General features: G+C 54.4%; 2 protein-coding genes and 2 long non-coding RNA genes across 5 annotated transcripts in view; 2 read left to right on the forward strand and 2 right to left on the reverse strand.

Moving 5' to 3' along the window:
* The window catches only part of LOC108532418 (uncharacterized), a 2700-nt gene extending 2232 nt beyond the window's left edge, over positions 1-468 (reverse strand). Inside the window, exon 1 of the long non-coding RNA XR_001886442.1 lies at positions 375-468. This is a non-coding gene — a long non-coding RNA (uncharacterized LOC108532418). The remainder of the gene's footprint in view (positions 1-374) is intronic.
* A 296-nt stretch (positions 469-764) lies between these two features.
* On the forward strand, positions 765-7614 carry LOC108532417 (uncharacterized). Of its 2 annotated transcripts, none has more exons than XM_017876485.1 (4): positions 765-852; positions 3510-3550; positions 5979-6004; positions 6377-7614. In XM_017876485.1, the coding sequence occupies exons 1-4, from the start codon at positions 845-847 to the stop codon at positions 6626-6628; spliced, it is 327 nt and encodes a 108-aa protein (XP_017731974.1). In that variant the 5' UTR covers positions 765-844; the 3' UTR covers positions 6629-7614. The 2 variants fall into 2 exon arrangements, with proteins under 2 accessions (XP_017731974.1, XP_017731973.1); XM_017876484.1 differs by lacking the exon at positions 765-852 and adding an exon at positions 1383-1519.
* A 2124-nt stretch (positions 7615-9738) lies between these two features.
* On the reverse strand, positions 9739-15413 carry ACP4 (acid phosphatase 4). Its single transcript, XM_017876486.1, has 10 exons — positions 15303-15413; positions 14968-15234; positions 13719-13865; positions 13357-13455; positions 13188-13283; positions 11790-11922; positions 11636-11718; positions 10711-10835; positions 10328-10506; positions 9739-10250 (listed from the first exon to the last, which is right to left on the reverse strand). Exons 1-10 carry the CDS (start codon positions 15411-15413, stop codon positions 10135-10137), a joined length of 1356 nt encoding a protein of 451 aa, XP_017731975.1. The 3' UTR covers positions 9739-10134.
* Positions 15414-16147: 734 nt separating this feature from the next.
* LOC108532420 (uncharacterized) lies at positions 16148-20189 on the forward strand. The gene is made up of 3 exons (XR_001886443.1): positions 16148-16229; positions 18721-18785; positions 20130-20189. It is a non-coding gene; the product is annotated as an uncharacterized LOC108532420 (long non-coding RNA).
* The last annotated feature ends 920 nt before the right edge of the window (positions 20190-21109 follow it).

Below are 21109 nucleotides of genomic sequence, written 5' to 3' on the forward strand. Positions count from 1 at the left end.
AAAAAAAAAAAAAAAAAAAAAAACTCATGTTAGAATCCTTAGTATCACTCCCAGACACCCTCAACAGCACCCTCAAAGTTATCCAAGACACCTCGGTCACCCCAGTCATCTCCAAAGTCACCCTACTTCTGCTCTAGTCTCTGCTTGTCATCCCCCAAGGTCCCCTAGTGGCCCCATTCACATGCCGAGAACCTCCTCAGACATCCTAATGCCATCTCTTTTTGACACCTCAGAGGCCCCACAAAACACACATAGATTTGCACACAAGAAAAACTTTCAAGTCAAATACTCTAAAACCAATGTGCCCAAAAGCTTAGTTCCAGTTTACAGTGGACATTCATCCAACTTAGATTTCCAGCAGAAGAGAGTTTCACCTGTTTCTGAGCTGCTACATCTCCTCCTTTTGGCCCCTTTTCTACTTTTCAACAGTGCAAAATTGTTTTAGCCAAATAGGCTAAGACCTCGTCTGCTTTGTTTCTGGCAAACATCACATCTCTAACACCCAACAAGAAAGAGTCAGGCCGCCCTTGGGGGCCTTTCACTTCACGGCCCGTCTTTGGTGCTGTCTTCAGAGTTGCCGGACGCAGGTGACAAGACAATCGTTTCCATCATGTCCTTGCCCTTTTTTGTCAGCCCCAGAGACAACGTCTCCTCTCTTGTTCAGGAACATTCTAGCGGAAACAGGCAGTATTCCTTTGCCTAAGCATGAAATGGGGTTTCCCAAACAGGCGTGTGTATTGGACGCCTCTGGCGGAGAGCAGGCGGGCGCCGAGGCCCGGCCTTGCGAGCGGAGCGCACTATAAAGCGTCGCGTGCTGTCCCCCGCGTCCGCCTTGTAGAGAGAAATGCTGGGGTAAGGTTCTTAATTGTGGCTTTTTCCTGGCTGTGTGGCGGGGCTTTGAGATGATGGACGCACGTGTCCTGAAGGTCTCTAGGTTGCAACGGGAGCGGCCATGTAGTCGCGTGGACAGGGTCAGGGCGTTTGCAGAGACCCAGAGAGCGCGCTCTGGGGCGAGTCTGGGAGTTTTCTACGGGGATGGTGGTGGCTGTTTGGAGCACTTGGGAGGTGGCGACTTCTACAGCTGGCGCGAGCAGGAATGCCGGGGCGGACCCTCCTCCGTCTGCCCCGCGGCGGAGCTCGCCGCTTGTGCTGTCCGCAAGCCGCGGGCCTCCGCCATCTTGTCCGTTCGGTTATTGGAGAGGGGTGGGCGGGTTGGGAGGCGACATTGAGTTCTTTCCGAGGGTTTCAGATGCTTCCTTAGGATTTCGCTCTTGTTTTCACAATTCTGAACGGCTGGCGTTTTTGTGCAACCTAGAACAAAGAAGGGGACGGAAGAGGAGGGGACTTTGGGGGGGGGGTTCCATAGGGGCAGAGACAGGGTATCGAGTTACCGAGAAGTGGGAGTGAGGTTTCTAGGTGAATTGCTGGGGTTTTTTGAGAACCATGTAGGAATGGATGTAGAAGAAAGCAGAAGAGGCCTTTGCTTACCTGCAGGAGTCATTCTGACCGTTCATGCCACGTGAGAGGGTTTTGTTAACGTTAGTTTTTGGCTTAGGTCCTTTAAGGTCTTGAATATCGGTTTCCTGACTTGAGCGGGGCCCATGCCCCTGCCGAGGAGTCTCACCCTGGAAGCAGCTAGCCGATTTCCTATCTCCCCCACCACGACCCTGCGAGGATCTCTATCTACTTGACTTTGCTCCTTCAGGCAACCACCTAGAAAATCATTGGGTTTGTCCTCGTCACAAGTGAAAGTATTTTTCTCATGCATTCATCATTGGCACGTCCTCCTTTGGCAATATTAAAATCTAACAAATGGGAAAGTAACATTTGCACCATCTTGCCATATTCAAGAACTTTGCGCTTAGTGTTTTGAAAGTAAGTTTCATGGCCTGGCGCCGTGGCTCACGCCTATTATCCCAGCACTTTGGGAGGTGGGTGGGTCGCTTGACCCTAGGAGTTCGAGACCCGCCTGAGCAACATGGCAAAACCCCATCTTTACAAAAAATAGAAAGTGAGCCAGGCGTGGTAGTGTGAGCCTGTAGTTCCAGCTACTTATGGAGGAAGTGGGAGGATCGCCCAAGCCTAGGAGGCGGAGGTTGTCTTTAGCCAAGATCGCGCCACTGCACTCCAGCCTGGGCAACAGAACAGACTCTTTGCCCTGAAAGAAGTAGTGTATTTGTATATCTAAAGTAACATTTTTCTACTTAATATTATTAGCATTGTCACCCTTAATGACGTTAATTCGTTAATACTGCAGTTAACAATCTGCTTTGTGCCTGATCCTCAGTCATCTTCGAAATGGGTTTTTGTTTTTTTTTTTTTGAGACGGAGTCTCACTCTCGCCCAGACTGGAGTGCAGTGGATCTCGGCTCACTGCAGGCTCCACCTCCCGGGTTCACGCCATTCTCCTGCCTCAGCCTCCCAAGTAGCTGGTACTACAGGCTTCCGCCACCACGCCTGGCTACTTTTTTTGTATTTTTAGTAGAGACAGGGTGTCACCGTATTAGCCAGGATGGTCTCGATCTCCTGACCTCGTGATCCACCCGCCTCGGCCTCCCAAAGTGCTGGGATTACAGGCGTGAGCCACCGCGTCCGGCCCTTCGAAATGCCTTTTACAGCTGAGATGTTCAAACCTGACTCAGTCGAGGGTCTCTGCTCATTACTTATTATTTAGAAGTTGGCTTGGTTTTTTCCTAGAATAGCCCTCTTCCTCCTCCCTTCTCTCAATAAGTTCTTCCAGGGGATTTATGTCTTGGCAGCTTTCTGTTTATGGCTTATGAACAGTGCTAAAGAAACCTGCAAAGGGTTGGGGATGAACACCGGGGACATCTTCATGTAGTGCATTTGGTATCCTGCTCATCCCGTGGGGACAGTCCCCCAAGGACCTGTGGCACTGGGGAGGTTGGGGCATTTTGGTGTTTCCATGAGCAAAACTGGTCATTCCTACCTTCTGGATGGGTTTTGAGTTTCCTACCCACCACCCCCCCCCCTTCTTTTTTTGAGACAGAGTCTTGCTCTGTCGCCCAGGTTGGAGTGCAGTGGCACGACTCAGCTCACTGCAACCTCCGCCTCCTGGGTTCAAGCAATTCTGCCTCAGCCTCCTGAGTAGCTGAGATTACAGGCATGCGCCACCAAGCCTGGCTAATTTAGTACAGATGGGGTATCATCATATTGGTCAGGCTGGTCTCGAACTCCTAACCTTGTGATCCGCCCACCTCGGCTTCCCAAAGTGCTGGGGTTACAGGCATGAGGCACTGTGCCCGGCCACGTTTCCTGCTCTTTAAGCTTTGTTAGCTTGGCCTTTGTTCCTGAAGGTAAGTGGCCTCAGGACCGGTTGCAGAGGGGCTGGGGCTCCCATGATGTCTAGCACTGGGCTCCGATCACCCCTGAGGACACAGTGCACCCCAGGACCTTTGACACCTGGGAGTCTGAGGGGCCCCAGTTTTAATGGCTCGTGGACTTGCAGACTATTTCTTCCCCCACCCTCACTATGTCTTTCTGTGTTACAGGTACAGCTTCAAGCTTAGGACCACCCACCATGCCCATCCAGGTAAGAACCCTTGCTCCTGCTCCTTGACTCACCTGGCTTTAAAATATCTCACTGTCTAAGTTGACTTCATACCGTATCTCTGGCAACTAATTTATGTGTCAACCATTGTACTCAGTGTTGATATACAAAAACCATCTCAGGCCAGGCGTGGTGGCTCACGCCTGTAATCCCAGCACTTTGGGAGGCTGAGGTGGGTAGGTTACCTGAGGTCTGGAGTTTGAGACCAACCCGGCCAACATGGTGAAACCCTGTCTCTACTAAAAGTACAAAAAATTAGCCAGGCGTGGTGGCACATGCCTGTAATCCCAGCTACTTGGGAAGCTGAGGCAAGAGAATCACTTGAACCCAGGAAGCAGCCTGGGCAAGAAGAGTGAAACTCTGCAGCAAGCCTGGGTCCAAATCCCAGCTGTGCTGTTTACAGCCTTTGAGAGATTCACCAGGCCGTCGCTCTTAATGCACCTCACTGCTATGTCTGTGGAGCAGGCACCGAGCAGATGGCCCGGGACAGTAGCGCTTCCTGCCGTCCAAAGGTAGGGCTTGAATAAGAAGAGGAATGTGTGGACTGGAGAGAACAAGCATTTGTGTTTCAGGGGAAAGAACTAATCAATCATGTCAAAACTCAGCAGTGGAAAAGAAACAGTGACTCCCAAGTGATCCTGTCACGTTTCTTCATGGGGTTTGTAGGCCAAAAGCAATGTGTCTTTAAGCACAGCTTAGCCTCCAGTGAACCATTTATATATAGACTGATACAATTCAAGGAATCCCTATTTTCACAATAAAAATAACAGGCTTTATCAGGAGATTTCTTTCAAAGAGCAAAATCATCAGACAAGCGTATGAGTGTGTTATCAGAAAAGAGACAGGTGTTCTCAGCTCTGGGAGTGTTTTCATTTGTCCCTTAGATGTCAGGAGCTGGAACGGTGGCTGCAGTGAAATAGAACTGAAAGTCTGTTCTCTAGGTTCTTGGAGGTTTCAGCTGTTTCTGGCCAGGAAGCTGGCTTCTGGGGAGGGTTGGCTGGGACTGCAGCTCCCCTGAGTATCTTTTGAGGGTCCTGTGCTTTTTTTATTTTTTATTTTTATTTTTTTGAGACGGAGTCTCGCTCTGTCGCCCGGGCTGGAGTGCAGTGGCGGGATCTCAGCTCACTGCAAGCTCCGCCTCCTGGGTTCACGCCATTCTCCTGCCTCAGCCTCCAGAGTAGCTGGGACTACAAGCGCCCGCCACCTCGCCCGGCTAGTTTTTTGTGTTTTTTTAGTAGAGACGGAGTTTCACTGTGTTAGCCAGGATGGTCTCGATCTCCTGACCTTGTGATCCGCCCGCCTCGGCCTCCCAAAGTGCTGGGATTACAGGCTTGAGCTGCCGCGCCCGGCCAAGGGTCCTGTGCTCTTAATCCAAGAACCTCTGTGGGCAGTGAATGGAGCTAAGTGTTCGTCATGGCTGGCTCAGAGGGGATTCCCGGGGACAGAAGGAGTGGGGTCGGTGCCAGTTGGTAGGGATGTGTGAGAGGTGAGAAGACAGCTGGTGCGGGACAGGGAAGACAGAAGGGACATGTAGCATCTGGATTCTACGACCGTCCAGATAGAAATGTTCCTCGCCTTGTCCCGCGTGGCAGCCACTGGCCACAGGTGGCTCTTGGACACCTGGAATGTGGCTAGTTTGTGGCTGGGAGCTGGGTTTTTAATTTTGCTTGGTTGGTTTAAACAAGGGCCCCCTCTTTGGACAAAGCACATTTCTATGCAAAATGGAGCTTTTGGTGTTTCTGTGGTGGTTAAACAGCAGCTCACACTGAATGAGTGCCCGCAGTGTTAGTGCTTTTGCAGAGAATAAACTGAACTTACCCTGCCAGGGTCCCAATGGGAGGCAGCTGCCCCTTCCCCATGTCGCAGAAGGTTCTGGTGAAGTCAGCGCAGCTTGGAAGAGCTGGGTTGGGGCAGCAGACCTGAGACGCAGGCAGAGGCGATTGAGGGGTATCCCGTTAGGGCACGGGAGGTCCAGGCAGAAGGGTTTGGTCCCGTCCTCTCACTGAACCCCACAGATGTGCCGTTTTCCAGAGAAACACCACTGTGGTGGGGGTGAGGTCAGTGGGCCTAGATTATACAAGGAGCCACACCCAGACGGAGCTGGATGGGGGAGGGGGCGGCCTGGCATCCCCAGGGACCAAGTGTCATTCGGTTTGTTGCCCGATCTCTCAGCACCCTTCTGTGATGTCCCCCTCAGGACAGCAGGTGGCCCTGGGACCCACGTCAGGAGGGTGTGAGGGCACCATGATGACCAGCACTGGGCTCCGACCGCCTCTGAGGACACAGTGCCCCCCCGGGACCTTTGACACCCGGGGGTCTGAGGGGCCCTGACTCTGAGGAGGGCTGATGGGGTGTCTGGGCTGCCCTGCACCCTACTGACCTTCCCTCCCCTGTGCCCTCCTGCCTCCAGGTGCTGAAGGGCTTGACCATCACTTGGTAAGAACAGAGGAGGCTGCCTGTGACTCATGGTGATGGTGAGAAGGTGGACGTAGACAGGTGCCCAGCAAGTGCCAAGCCAGTCGCTGCCGTAGGCACTGGGCTCATTAACCTTAGTAACCCTGTTGGCGGGCGGAGGTGGGATGGGGGCTGGGACTGGGTTGCAGCAAGATGTCCAGTGTCAGGGCTTGAAAGGGCTACACTTGGGGACCCCATGATGTCCAGCACTGGGCTCCGACTGCCCCTGAGGACACGGTGCACCCCGGGACCTTTGACACCCGGGAGTCTGAGGGGCCCCACTCCAGGAGGTGATGGGTGAGGGTGTGGCCATTTCCCCCATTCAGTGCCTTTTCTATGTCCTTTCCCTGACAGCGACCCTCCAGGCTCTCTGCTGTTTACTGCCTAGGCGTGGCTGCAGCCATGGCTAGGAAAGTGCTGCACCCACCCACCTGGGCCGGAGCTGGTTCTGCTCCTGCTACTGGGACACTGAGCTCCTGGCTATCTCGGCGCTTTGGGCAAGAACCGCAACAAGCTCTCCTGGGCCCTGCAGGTGTACGGCCGGGCCCCTGCCTTGTGCCTCATCTCTCGAGAACTGCTGCTGCTGGGCGACCCGATCCAACCTGACAGGGTGCCATCTTCAGCTACCACTGCAAGGTCCTGAGGGCAACAGCAGCGCGGCACTGCCCACCTGGCTGCTGGTGGCCTGGTGCCAGCTGGGAGTCCTCCCAGCACTTCGAGGCCACTGAGCCGCCCTTCCAGCCCTGGCCCACCATGGAGAGGGGTATCCAGCTTCCTCTTCAACCTCGTCTGCCCCTGAGCCAGTGACGCCCAAGTACATGTCTGTTATGTTACCCAGGGCCTGTACCAGCACCAGCTGGTCAAGGGCATGACGTTGTTGTAGGCCGTCCTGGACATCCAGGCCATTGCTGACAGCAGGCTGCTTTCCATGGTGCCAGAGGCTGCCAGGCTCACACCAGGACCCAACCCAGTGCACAAGGACCTGGCTGCTGAGCCTCACACCCAGGAGAAGGTGGATAAGTGGGCTACCAAGGGCTTCCTGCAGGCTAGGGGAGGAGCCTCCTGTGCAGAGGAGCTGCCCATATGCCACCATGAGACCTGGGCCTGGCTCCCGAGAACAGATACCGCCTGGCCTGGTGCTCCAGGGGTGAAGCAGGCCAGAATCCTTGGGGAGCTGCTCCTGGTTTGAGCTGCAGTCAGGAAGTGCGGGACATGGTAGGGGAGGCAAAAAGCCTTGGGCACTACCCTCCCTGTGGAGCCATTCGGCGTCCCTCGAGCTAGCCACACCCTGACACTGTGTTCAAGGGCTCCGGAAGAGAGGGGTGTCTGCCTCCAACCTCTCCCCCGTGGGTGTCACTGGCCAGACGTCATGAGGGGAGCAGGCTGCGTGAGTGGACACTTACATGAGTCCCTGGGGGAAGTGAGTCCCCCTGGCATTGCGTGCCATATTACATTTCTGCCCGGGCAGTGGGGTAGGTGGGTACCATGGGTGCCCACCCCTCCGCCACATGGAGCCCCAAAGCACTGCAGGCCAAGCAGGGAGACCCCACACCCATGACATAAAACCATCTTGAAGCTTTTACTTAGTGTTTGTAAGGATTGGTTTGTTTTGTTGTTTTTTGAGATGGTTTTCGCTCTTGATGCCCAGGCTGCAGTACAGTGGTGCAATCTTGGCTCACTGCAACCTCCACCTCCTGGGTCCAGGTGATTCTTCTGCCTCAGCCTCCCAAGTAGCTGGGATTACAGGCGCCTGCCACCACGCCTGGCTCTGTATTTTCAGTAGAGATGAGGTTTCACCATGTTGCCCATGCTGGTCTCGAACTTTTGACCTCAGGTGATCCACCCACCTCGGCCTCCCAGAGTGCTCGGATTACAGATGTGAGCTGCCACCACCATGCCAGGCCTGTCATGGGTTTTCTCTTAAGACCTCTGTTGCTATGCCTTTTCTCTGAAAGTACGCATTGGCTGTGTGCTGTTGTCAGCCAGTCCCTTTTGATGGGTCTGGTTTTGCTGTGTGTGGCTTCTGTCTGGTCTGAGTTCTGGGTCTGGATTTAGGGTATGTTGGGGCCAGGGTCACAGGTGACCGCTCTGTGAGGACTCACTGAGCCCTGGCGGTTCTGGCTTCACAGCTGAGGTCTTGGGCATAGGAGCCCCTGTTAAACCACGGACACACCGCTTAGCCCTCTGTGGGCTCAGCTGCTGAGCTGGGTCCAGGGGGATCCACCCAGGCCTCTGCCCACTAGCAGGCTCCCGGCTCTGCACAGGCCCTTCCAGCAGGCTGCTGGAAAAGGGTGGGCTGTCACCACCAGGTGAGAGTTGGTCACAGCCACAGGTAACCCCACCTGGCACTTGCGGTCTCCATGAACCTGCAAGGAAGCAGCAGCTAGGCTCTCTCCCAGGGCCAGAAAGTATGAGGGGCATTCATTCCTCAGCCTTCCCAGGGTCATGGCTCCTGGCATCCATTTGGGGTGCCCCATGGCCACCCAACACCTCTAGGGAATGCCGAGAAGGGCAGTGAGGCAGGTCTGGGGACTCCCCAGGGATGAGTCTGCATGAGAGGCTGCCCTCAGGACCCTGGGAAGAAAAGGGCTGGGGCGGTATGCAGGTGGCCCTGGTGTGGGGGAGGGGTTGTCCTGGCTTCCACTCACTGGCGTTTCTGGACCCTGTTCCTTTTTTAGGTTCTGGTCACTGGGAGTGGCTTTGAACTTTGCTCCAACTGCCCCATGTAATGGGGGCCAAGTGGCTGTTACTAAGCGTCCACTGCACCCAGGCTCCCCACAAGTGTTCTGGTTAGATGCTGCCACACAACCATGGGTGTGGGATAAGGCCTGGGAGGGACTGGTGCTCTGCGCTAGGCCACACTAAGAGGCAGCCTCCCCTTGGGCCAGGGACTCAAACGGCAGCCATGCAGGTGCTCCACAGTGCCTGCTGCTGCATGAGTGGGGGCGGAGTAGCTCTCATGAGCATGTGATAAGTGTTTGAGTGGTGGATGCATGGCCCGTGCGATGGTTGGGACCCCAGCACTCCGTTTTATTTAACCTCATTTTAAATAGCCGTGCGTGGTCGTGACTACTGTATTGGCCAGCACGTCCACATCGCTTGCCGCATTGCAGTGCACAACCCAGAGAGCGCTGTCATCTTTCCCTGCTCTGCCTGCCCCCAGGAAGGACGTTTGGGAGTTGAGGAGTCTGCTGGGTGAGAGTCGTGGTTCTGCCAAGTGAGACACAGAAGGGCCTATTACTTGCCCAGAGGCACACAGCCTCGGAAACTACGCTTTGAATCGTGCACCTTTCTGAGGTCTTTGCTGCCGGATCCCCCTGACCCCACCCGAGTTCATGGTTGCTTTGAGAGCTGGTGTGGGTCACTAGAAAACCAGACTTGAGGGTCCAACTCCTGTGAGTCCGGTCTCCACAGAGCACATGGCCCACATCGAGGCTCACTGAGCAAGCTCCTGTCACACAAGCTGCATGTGGAGGTACATACAGGGTCCACTAGGTCCTCAACCAGCCCACATGCTTCCAATGCTGGCATAGAAACGTGCAAAAACATGCCAGCCGGGCGTGGTGGCTCACAACTATAATCCCAGTGCTTTGGGAGGCCAGGGCAGGAGGATTGCTTAAGGCCAGGAATTTGAGACCAGCCTGGCCAACATACCAAGAAAACAAAACCAGGCATGGTGCATGCCTGTAGAAGCTGAAACAGGAGTTCAAAGCTGCAGTGAGCTATGCTCATGGCACTACTCCAGCCTGGGCCACAAAGTAAGACCCTGTCTCTACCAAAAAAAGTGCCATGCAGGCATGCCTGCTTGTTCAGACACGGGCACATTTGTGTTTGAATGTGTGCCACAGACACATTTTTATCAGCAAGTACGTACAGACTGTGCGTGCGCATAAGCGCAAAAAGTGGTCACGTGACATGCATGCATGCACACTCATGCCACTGTCACAGACGCGCATATAAGCACACAAACTGGTTTCCAGGCCAGACACTCCACCCAGCCCTCATTCCCCACGCACAAAGGCGCACAGTAAGTCACGGAAGCCAGAGCAGCTAGTGAGCATACGTGTTGGGGTCCAGTGTCAGCTGGGGGTAGGGAAACCCTGGTTTCTGGCTCACACGGGGTCCCCCAAGGCCCGCAGGCACCCTGGTCTCCAGGCCAGCAGGCCCAGCCCCAGGCTGAGTGCCACCAACACAGCTACAGCTCCGGCCAGCAGGGGCACCACTGGAGCTGCAGAGAGAACATGCGGGATGTGAGTTTCAGGGCTTAGAACCCTCCACTCCCACCCCAGCACAGAGGACTGTCACCTTGGGGGATGGCAGCCTCATAGGGGCCGTGGCAGGAGACCCCATGGGCCGGAGGCCGGGCCGAGGCAGTCAGCTGGTAAAAGCGGCGTAGTGGACAGGGCCCTGGGCACCCGGGGAGACTGAGAGGCAGGGGCAGGTGGGCGGAGTCATTGCGGTAGAAGAGGGAGATGGTGACATTCCTGGAGAGAGAGGACACAGTGGCACCTCCTCCCTCCCGTCATTGATCTTAAAACCTGGAGAAACGGGCTTTTGACTCCCACCTGTTATCCTCCCAGCACCATGCCATGCAGTTCCCTGCCCCGCCATGCCTTCTGCCTAGCACATCACACCTTGCTTTGAGAGTTCTGTCCCGCCCATCTCCCTGGGCACCATCCCATCCTCACCCTCCATCTTTGTCAGGATCCCTCAGGTGCCTCCGGAACTCAAAGCCGAGGCAGGCAGCATATGGCGGGGTGTGTCCATCATAGAGGCCCAGGGCCCCCTGGAGGGCCAGCAGGGTGCTGTCATGCTGCAGGTGGACCCGAGGGGTGAGATGACACTTCTCTCTGGAGGCCTCCTTTCTCCTGAACACTAGACTTGTGCATCCAGATGTCCCCCAGCCTTCATGGAACCAACCCCCCCAAACTTGCTCCTCCCTCCCTCTCACCCTGAAGGCAGTACCAACAGTTACAGTGGCCATTTAATAAAGATTGCTCAAATAGGTGCAAAATATGATTGGACTAAGCAGCCTGTCTCCTCTGGAAGGACAGACTGCTTAGTCCAATATTTTCTTTTTCTATTTTTTGAGACGGAGTCTCACTCTGTCCCCCAGGCTGGAGTGCAGTGGCCGGATCTCGGCTCACTGCAAGCTCCACCTCCCGGGTTTACGCCATTCTCCTGCCTCAGCCTCCCAAGTAGCTGGGATTACAGGCGCCCGCCACCTCGCCTGGCTAGTTTTTTGTATTTTTTAGTAGAGACGGGGTTTCACCATGTTAGCCAGGATGGTCTCGATCTCCTGACCTCGTGATCCGCCCGTCTCGGCCTCCCAAAGTGCTGGGATTACAGGCTTGAGCCACCGTGCCCGGCCAATATTTTATTAATGAAAACAAGGAATTATCTTTAATTCATAAATTCTTCCTCCCGTAACACCATCACCTCCCTCTTTCCAGACTAATGATATAGCCCAAGAGTATACAGGCTTTGGAGATACAGGCTACCCAAGGCAATGGACTGGGGTCCATTGGGACCACAGGCTCTTCCTCACCCAGATCGCTGTCACCCTCATCCCTGTGCCTCAGTGTCATATGGCACTGCTTCCCAAGGACTCACAGCTGAGTACATGACCATCTTGAGGGGCAGCCCCAGGCGCTGGACCCGGGAGAAGTTTGCAAGGATAGCATTCAGCAGGATCCCTGAGGATGGGAAAAAAGAGCTTAGAATCTCCCAGAGGTAGGCACCCCAGCCTCCCGGCCCCACGCCTCACCCCCTGTCAACTGGGCCTTCTCTGCTGCCCGGGGTGGGCCCACGTGGGCTCCAATATCCAAAGCTGAGATCTGGGCAAGGGTCCGCAGGACATCTGGAGAGGCCCAGGCTGGTAGTGGAAGACCATGGGCTTGCTGTGGGGAGACGGGAAGAGAAGACTGACGGACCATCCTGAGCCCTCGAGTTTGCCTCTGGCCCCGTGGGCCTGTGCTGCCCCCTGCTCTTTTGAGTCCCCCATGGGCTGGATCTGGATCAGGCTGGGAAATCATGAATGTGGACAGCAGTGTGGGGTTTTTTTTTGAGACGGAGCCTTGCTCCATCACCCAGGCTAGAGTGCAGTGGCACGATCTCGGCTCACTGCAATCCTCGCCTCCCGGGTTCAAGTGATTCTCCTGCCTCAGCCTCGCGAGTAGCTGTGATTACAAGTGTGTGCCACCATGCCCAGCTAATTTTTGTATTTTTAGTAGAGATGGGGTTTTACCATGTTGGCCAGGCTGGTCTCGAACTCCTGACCTCAGGTGATCCACCTGCCTCGGCCTCCCAAAGTGGTGGGATTACAGGCGTGAGCCACTGCGTCCGGCCAACAGCGATCATTAATTAGTAATAGACATTGTCATTCTACAGCCCAGAAGGCTTTATCTGAAACCCCTGGGACCAGAGAGGTTTCACAGCTCAGACATTCTGGACTTCAGAAAGATCTGATGGTGCTGACACCACACAGCAGGGAACACACAGCAAGGGCTGGGGCAGCCCCCTTAGTCACACACATCGCTGCTCCCACCCTGTGATTTTGAACATTCCGTGAGCTGGAGCAAGCAAAGACTAGCAAGAGTACTAGCTAGGTGTGGTGGCTCGCGCCTGTAATCCCAGCGCTTGGGGAGGCAAAAGGATTGTTTGAGCCCAGGAGTTTCTGGGCAACATAGTGAGACCCCATCTCTGCAAAACAAAAAAAAAAAAAAAAATTTTTTTTTTTTTTTTTAATTAGCCAGGCATAGCTACTTGGAAGGCTGAGGCAGGAGGATTCCTATAGCCAGGGAGATGGAGGCTGCAGTGAGTTATGATAATGCACTCTAGCCTGAGTGACAGGGAGACCCTATTTCAGGTCAGCTCCCGCTGCCCAGGTTTTGGGTTTTCTGATTACAGGACTGTGGGGAGGAATTGCCAAATGTGTAGCCTCAAACCCTGGCGAGGCCTTCACTGTGTGCCAGGCGTTTAACCATTTGAATCCTCACGGCGTCCTGGGGAGGTGTTGATACCCGTGTTGCCATCCCCACTGTGCAGATGGGAAAACTGAGGCACAGAGTTAACTAAATGCATGAGAGAACAGGGCTAGTGAGTAGCAAGCTGAGATGGGGAACAGTTGTCCTTAAACCGTTGGCTGGGAAGGGGCGGGGCTCACCTGGCACATGAGTGTGTCCAGAACCTTCCATGCCCTGCGCAGTGGCTCTCCAACCAGCGACAGCCCCGTGAAGTTCTCCAGGCGAGTCAGGAAGCCCTGGATGCACAGGGCTGGGTGAGCCCTGGCCGGTCCCCTGTGCCTCGCCCCACCCCGCCACCGCCCTGCTCACCGTCCAGCCCTCCAGGGCCTCCTGGTACTCGGTGGCCTCGGTGGCCTCCCGCAGCAGCTCGTGGTATCTGGGACAGCTGCGCATGGGGAACCTTAGCAGCTGGGGAGAACTGAGGCTCAGAGAGGACAGCCACGTGCCTTGGGTCTCACAGCGGGTTGGGGGAACCCGGACTCTCTGGCCCTGCATCTGTCGCAGTTTCTTCCAGATCCAGAAGAGCAGCGTGGGCCCGGGCTCACGCTGGTCTGGACAGACCGGCTCGAGGACAGCCTTGCTTCTCAGAGCTAGCTCAGGTGGCCAGACCCAGAGCTGCCTCTCTCTCCACCCGCTCCCTCCCTCACCACACCTGGGTCCAGCGCCCTGACCTTGTCCTCAGCCACAGGCACCGTGTGCACGGGGATCGGCCTCCAGTAGGCCTCGGGGCTCCCTGGAGCAGCCTCGGGAAACAGCCCGGCAAGGTTGGCCTGCGCGCTCTCCAGTGTGCGGTCAAAGTCCGTGCTGCGGATGTACACCTGGAACGGGGTGGAGAGAGGGCAGGTGGGGGGTCGTGGTTGGGGTCAGAGGTCAGCTGTGGTGGCAAATCAGAAGCCTCAGATTCAGTTTGGAGTAGGGGTCAGACACTGAGAATTATGTGGCCTTCAATGTTGGAAGTTGGGATCAAGGGTCCAGAGGTTAATGTCAGGAGCCGTTGGGCTGGACGTCCTAAACTGGACAGCCATGTTGGATTTAGGGGGTCAATTGAGTCAATGAGGGTCGAAAAGGAAGATCAGAATCGGTGGAGGCTGGAGGTTAGAGGTCAAGTTTAGGAGGGCAGCGTGGAGGCTTGGTGTCAGAGTTCAATACGTGTTCATCAGAGGTCAGGAGGACTGTCTGTAACTGGGGGATGTCAGAAGACATAGGAGGAGACAAAAGAGGTAGGTCAGAATTGACAAAGTGTAGAGGTTAAAGGTTAGAGGTCAGGAGGGCAAGTTACGTCAATAAGGGTCAAAGATCGAAATCAAGTTTGGGGTCAAATGTCAGAGGCCAGAGGTCTGATTGGAGTCAACGGGACTAGAAAACAGAGATGCGGCCGGGCGCGGTGGCTCAAGCCTGTAATCCCAGCACTTTGGGAGGCCGAGACGGGCGGATCACAAGGTCAGGAGATCGAGACCATCCTGGCTAATACGGTGAAACCCCGTCTCTACTAAAGAATATAAAAAACTAGCCGGGCGACGAGGCGGGCGCCTGTAGTCCCAGCTACTTGGGAGGCGGAGGCAGGAGAATGGCGTGAACCTGGGAGGCGGAGCTTGCAGTGAGCTGAGATCCGGCCACCGCACTCCAGCCTGGGCAACAGAGCCAGACTCCGTCTCAAAAAAAAAAAAAAGAAAACAGAGATGGAGCCAAATAATAAAGTCAGAGTTGATGGAGGTCAGAGGTCGAGATGTGACAGGTTGAGATGGAGTCAGAAGTCAGTGTGGGTTAGTCAGTGTACGGGGGGTCAGAGATTAGAGGTAGAGGGCAAGTCAGGTTGATGGAGGTCAAAGGCCAGAGGTGGAGGCCCAAAGAGAGTGTTGTAGTCAGTGGAGGTCAAAGGTGGAAGGTCAGGGGACCAGGTGGGGGTCACTATGGCAGTACCTCCTCCCGCCGGTACTCGGGACTCAGGAAGGCCTCATAGCGGCTCCTCAGGAATCGGCCCAGCTCCAGCTGCTGGCGGACCCCCTCCTGGGGACAGAACAGCCTTAGTCTACCCCTCTCCACCCCTCCTACCCTTGCCCTCACCTCCCACTCACTTCTCACCCTGGTCAGCTGGCCCAGGCCTCGTGGCCACAGGGTGGAGGCCACCTGCTTGTGTGGGTCCGTGGGGTAGGAGGCCAGCGGGGCCCGGTCGCCATGGCGGAATACCTGGGGACAGGACTGGTCAGGGCTAGCCCTGGGGGAGCTGAGGGCAGGCCGGGGCGGGGGCGCCTCACCAGAGCCACGAACACCAGAGGTCCTTCTGGCAGGGCCCGGGGTGGCAGCAGCAGCAGCAGCAGGAGCAGGAGAGGTCCAGCAGGGTGGCCCCAAAACCCCAGCCCGGCCATTTCCACCCAGCCCAGACGCTGAGCTCAGCCCACTGTCTGGGCCGCAGTCCCGCCTGTCCCAGCCCTGCACTCAGCACCCCCATTATAGCAGGCCCTGGCACGCTTCCCCAGGGGCCACAGATCCCATCCCCCAGCGCCTCTGCCAGTCTTTGATTAACCCGTTTCATCTTCGTTTCATCTTCACTGCTGCCCCAGCAGACGCTTGATGTGCTTGTCATCATCCCCATTGTGCCGATGGGGAAACTGAGGCACAGAAGGGTTCTGTAACTTGCCCAAGAAAACACTGAGGTTTCTCAGACAAAGCTGCGATTTGAACCCAGGTGCCTTTAACCTGGATGCAGACTTGGAAAGAGACCCTCACCCCGCATTGTTCATCTCAGCCACAGCCTTGACCTCCTGAGTCAGAGAGGTCGACGGTAGTAACCATGTGCTTGATTTTCTGTGCTTTGATGCTTTGACACCAGGGGCCATGCTATTCATTAGAAGGACTGCCCCTCCCGGGGTTACCAGTTCCTGGAAATAGTCACGGACTGGCCCAGGTGCATGCCTCTTCTGTACAAACCAGCCAACCCAGAGCCCACACCCCAACCACCCGGGCCACCATCCACCTGCCCTGATCACCTGGGGCAGGGTACTGGACAACTCAGGACAGCCCCTGTGCCCCAGAGACTGCTTAAATGGCTGAACCAGCCACTCTTTACCCTACCTTATCCCACAGAAAACACAAAGAAGCTGCTTGCTTCAGGTCTGTCTCCCGGGCACCCCTAGTGCCTCCCCGTGTGGCCCCCGTGGCATGCTCCCTCCTCTGGAGAAACTGTGAGTATAACAAGTCATCTTTCTTTCTTTCTCTTTTCTTTCTTTTTATTTTATTTTATTTATTTTATTTTTTTTTTTTGAGACGTAGTCTTACTCTGTTGCCCAGGCTGGAGTGCAGTGACACGATCTCAGCTTGCTGCAACCTCCACCTCCCAGGTTCAAGAGATCCTCCTGCCTCAGCCCCCCTAGTGGCTGGAATTACAGGCATGTGCCACCATGGCCAGCCAATTTTTGTTTTTGTTTTTTTTTTAGTGGAGATGGGTTTTCACCATGTTGACCAGGCTGGTCTCGAACTCCTGACCTCAGGTGATCCACTCACCTCGGCTTCCCAAAGTGCTGGGATTACAGGCGTGAGCCACCGTGCCCAGCCAACAAGTCGTCTTTCAGTGGCAATCGTCTGCTGCTCAGGCGGCCTTACCGTCCCACAATGCTGATAAAATCTACACTTCTCAGCACCATCTGGGGCTGGCTGGCTCTCCTGCCTCACTGTGCACAGTCAGCCTCCAGTCCTGTCCTGTTTTTTTTGTTTTTGAGACAGAGTTTGTATTGCCCAGACTGGTCTTAAACTCCTGGGCTCAAGCAGTTCTCCCACCTTAGCCTCTCAAAGTGCTGGAATTACAGGTGTGAGCTCCTGCACCAGTTACGAAAGTTTTGTGAATCTCTCTCTCTCCCGTACTTGAAATACGGTAGAGGCCCCTGGAATAAAGAAGTAGAAGAGCTGGAGGCTTAAGCCAGACCAGGAGCTGGCAGCTCACACCTGTAATACCAGAACTTTGGGAGGCCAAGGTGGGAGGATTGCTTGAGGCCAGGAGTTCAAGACCAGCCTGGCCAACATGGAGAGACCCCCCCCCCGCCCCACCCTGACTCCATCTCTATAAAAAATAAACAAAAATTAGCCAGGCATGGTATGGTGGCGTGTGCCTGTAGTCCCAACTACTCGAGAGACTGAGATGGGAGGATCATGTGAGTCCAGGAATTTGAGGCTTTCAGTGAGCTATAATCACACCTTTGCACTCCAGCCTGGACAACAGAGTAAGACCCTGTCTCTAAAAAAATAGAAAAGAGGCCGGGCGCAGTGGCTCAAGCCTGTAATCCCAGCACTTTGGGAGGCCGAGACGGGCGAATCACGAGGTCAGGAGATCGAGACCATCCTGGCGAACACGGTGAAACCCCGACTCTACTAAAATACAAAAAACTAGCCGGGCAAGGTGGCGGGCGCCTGTAGTCCCAGCTACTCGGGAGGCTGAGGCAGGAGAATGGCAGGAACCTGGGAGGCGGAGCTTGCAGTGAGCTCAGATCCGGTCACTGCACTCCAGCCTGGGCAACAGAGCGAGACTCCGTCTCAAAAAAAAAAAAAAAAATAGAAAAGAGAAAAAAAAAAAACCCTGAAGCAAAATTAAGAAACTAGAAACCATGTTCTAGCCCCTGGAGATGTCAGCACTTTAATATCTACTGATGTATTGGCTGCTGTGACAGGTTACCACTCAGTGGCTTAAAACGACACACATTCCCTTACAGTTCGGGAGGTCGGAAGTCTGCAATCAATGTAACTGGGCCAGGCATGGTGGCTGACACCTGTAATTCTGTCACTTTCTGAGGCCAAAGTGGGCAGATCAATTGGGTCCAGGAGTTTCAGACCAGCTTGGGCAACATGGTGAAACCCCGTCTCTACTAAAAATACCAAAAAACTAACCAGGTGTAGTGGCACACGCCTGTAGTCCCAGCCACTTGTCGCTTGAGCCCGAAGTTGAGGCTGCAGTGAGCCCTGATTCTGTCACTCCACTCCATCCTAGGCGACAGAGTGAAACCTGATGTTTAAATGCAGTTTTTCATATATGTAATTCTTACCAAAATGAGATCATACAGAACCTACAATTTTGTAACCTGCGTCTTCAGTTAACCTTTTCTTCTCCTTGGCAATAGTGCTTTGGTCTTGTCTGATACCCACTCCCTGTTCAAATGTCCCTCCATTTCTCCCCAAAGAGACTTTGTTTTGTTTTGTTTTTTGAGACAGGGTCTCACTCTGTCACACAGGCTGGAGGGCAGTGGTATGATCTCGGCTCACTGCAGCCTCTGCCTCCTGAGTTCTGGTGATTTTTGTGCCTGAGCCTCCTGAGTAGCTGGGACTATAGGTGCACACCACCACACCTGGCTAATTTGTGTATTTTTAGTAGAGACAGGGTTTCGCCACGCTGCCCAGGCTGGTCTCAAACTTCTGGCTTCAAGCCATCCTCCTGCCTCAGTCTCCCACCCGAAGAGCCTTTATAACTTGTTTGTCTAAACCAAAACCTGGTCCAGGATCACCCATCAAAGCTCGTCCTGTGTCTCTTAACGGATTTTTTCAAATATAGCAAGGCCACTTGCTTTTGTTTTGCATTGTGGCGTGGATTTGTTGGAGAGACGGTGCCCCTTGCTCTGCAGAATGTGTTGCCTTCTGGAATTTTCTGGGTAGTGCCCTGAGGTATTGTTTTACAATCCGTGTTATTCATAGGAGCAGTGTTGTACAACCGTGACCACTGAATCAGCAAATAAGGACCCACTGCTTCATGAATACAAGTATGTATTTTTCTATGTATTTATTTTTATTTATTTATTATTTTTTTTTGTGATGGAGTCTCACTCTGTTGCCCAGGCTGGAGTGCAGTGGCGTGATCTCGGCTCAGTGTAACCTCCTCCGCCCGAGGTTCAAGTGTTGCCCATGCCTCAGCCTCCTAAGTAGCTGGGACTACAGGTGCACACCACCACACCCGGCTAATTCTTTTGTTTTTTTAGTAGAGATGGGGTTTCACCGTGTTGGCGAGGCTGGTCTCAAACTCCTGACCTCAAGTGATCCTCCCACCCTGGCCTCCCAAAGTGCTGGGATTACAGGCGTGAGCCACCGCACCTGGCCTATATTTATATATATTTAAAGAGATGGGGTCTTACTATGTTGCCCAGGCTGGTCTCGAACTCCTGGGCTCAAGCGATTCTCCTGTCTCACTTGCCCAAAGTGTTGGGATTACAGACATGAGACACCGCACCCAACCCTATATATGTGTGTATATATATAGTACATATATATGTACACACACACGCACGTATTTCCCCAATAAGTGTTCACAGTTGTACAGCATAACTACCAAAAATAGCAAGACTCTATCTGCCAGAAATAATGCAAATAGCTACCTGAATAGCCAGATTGTATAGTCTCCTTTTTTTGGTGGTAGTGATAGGTAAATAGATACCTCACACATGCATGTATCGCATGTATTTTATTTTATTTTATTTTTTAGTTGTAGTTGTGGAGACAGGATCTCGCTCTATTGCCCAGGCTGGAGTGCAGTGGTGTGATCTTGGCTCATGGCAACCTCGACCTCCTAAGCCCAGGTGATCCTCCCATCTGGAGGAGGAAATTTTGCCTGGGTCTCCTCAACTGTTCTCCTGGCCTGCAGGCTCCTGCTGTGAGATATTTCTATGCGCAGAACTGACCCGGTCCCTCCCCTGCTCTCAACCCTCCCATGGCTCCCCAGCACCCTCCGGGGAAAAACCCAGACGCCTCAGTATGGTGTTCCAGGTTCAGGCTCTCCAGTCTCACGTGTCCCGATGTCACGTTCAGATGCCGTGTGTGGCGGGCCACACCAGGGTCTGTCTCTGCCCTGTGCCTCTGCCGGAATGCCCTTCCCCCATTGCCCTGGCCACCATTCTTGTTGCTCTGACAACCCCCTCTTGGGGTTCCAGTGGCTTCTCCCCTCTCTGGCTTAGAGGCCCAGGAAAGGGAGAGAAGACCAAGCAAGGGGTGGCTGGAATCCCAAGGCCATGAACTTTCAGGAAGTGAGGAGGGGTCTGGCAGGGAAGGGAGGCCTGGGCCGGGGCAGAGGGCAGGGAGGGGAAGGGTCCTGACCTCTGATCTCCTCCCCCCAGAATGTGACCCTGGCCATGGCCGTGTTCACCATCCTGACCTCCCTCTACTTCTTCAACAAGGTGAGCAGGAGGAGGGTGGAGGTGGGGGCTGAGTCTCTGTCTCCCTGGTCTGTTTTGTCATCTTGGTCTCTCTTTCTCTCCCACGTCTCTGTATATCTCCCTGTTTTCCTCTCTCAGGCTCAGCAGTGAGAAGACGCAGGACCTCCCTACCCAAAAGCCCTGCCTCTGCCGGGACCATCGCTCTGAGGCCGAATAAATGTAACTGAATCCGCACATCCTGCTCCCCCGCCCACTGCCCCTGCGGCCAGCCTCGGGCCTGCATCACACTTGGGGACTCCGTGTTTCAGGAGGGACGGGGTAGAGGTCCGGACTTCAGAGTCTGAGATAGGAGAGTGGTGAGGGCCCACCCTCTCAGGTTTGAGGCTAGGAGCTGGGAGTCTGAGTTGGGTTTTGAGGGATGAGTAGGAGTCTGTCTGGGGCATTCCAAGAAGAGGAAGAACATTTCAACTCTGGGTGTAAGGGCACAGAGGGAAGAAAGAGCAGGGCAGATTCAGCGCCTGGCACCAACACAGGCTGCTGTGTACTTCAGATTTATTATTTCCCTCTGATCCCCCGATTTCTTCTCCATCAGACAAAGGCAAAAAGCTTTGTCCAATGGGCCCCAGAAAACCACAGCCAGGGCAGCCTGCGATCCAAGATGTGAATGCACTTGTCACATCAGCTGCAGCAGGCTTTAGTTATCATTATCTCCATCACTGTCATACTGTATCAACACATCTTCCTCTTTTTTTTTTTCTTTTTGAGATGAAATCTCACTCTGTTGCCCAGGCTGGAGTGCAGTGGTATGATCATAGCTCACTGCAACCCTGAACTCCCGGGCTCGAGCGATCCTCCTGCCTCGGCCTCCTGAGTAGCTGAGACTGTAGGTGTTCACCACCATGCCCAGCTAACTTTTATTAATTTTTTTAGAGACAGGGTCT

Source organism: Rhinopithecus bieti, unplaced genomic scaffold, assembly GCF_001698545.2.
Source record: "Rhinopithecus bieti isolate Rb0 unplaced genomic scaffold, ASM169854v2 scaffold_10264, whole genome shotgun sequence".
NCBI lineage: Eukaryota > Metazoa > Chordata > Mammalia > Primates > Cercopithecidae > Rhinopithecus > Rhinopithecus bieti.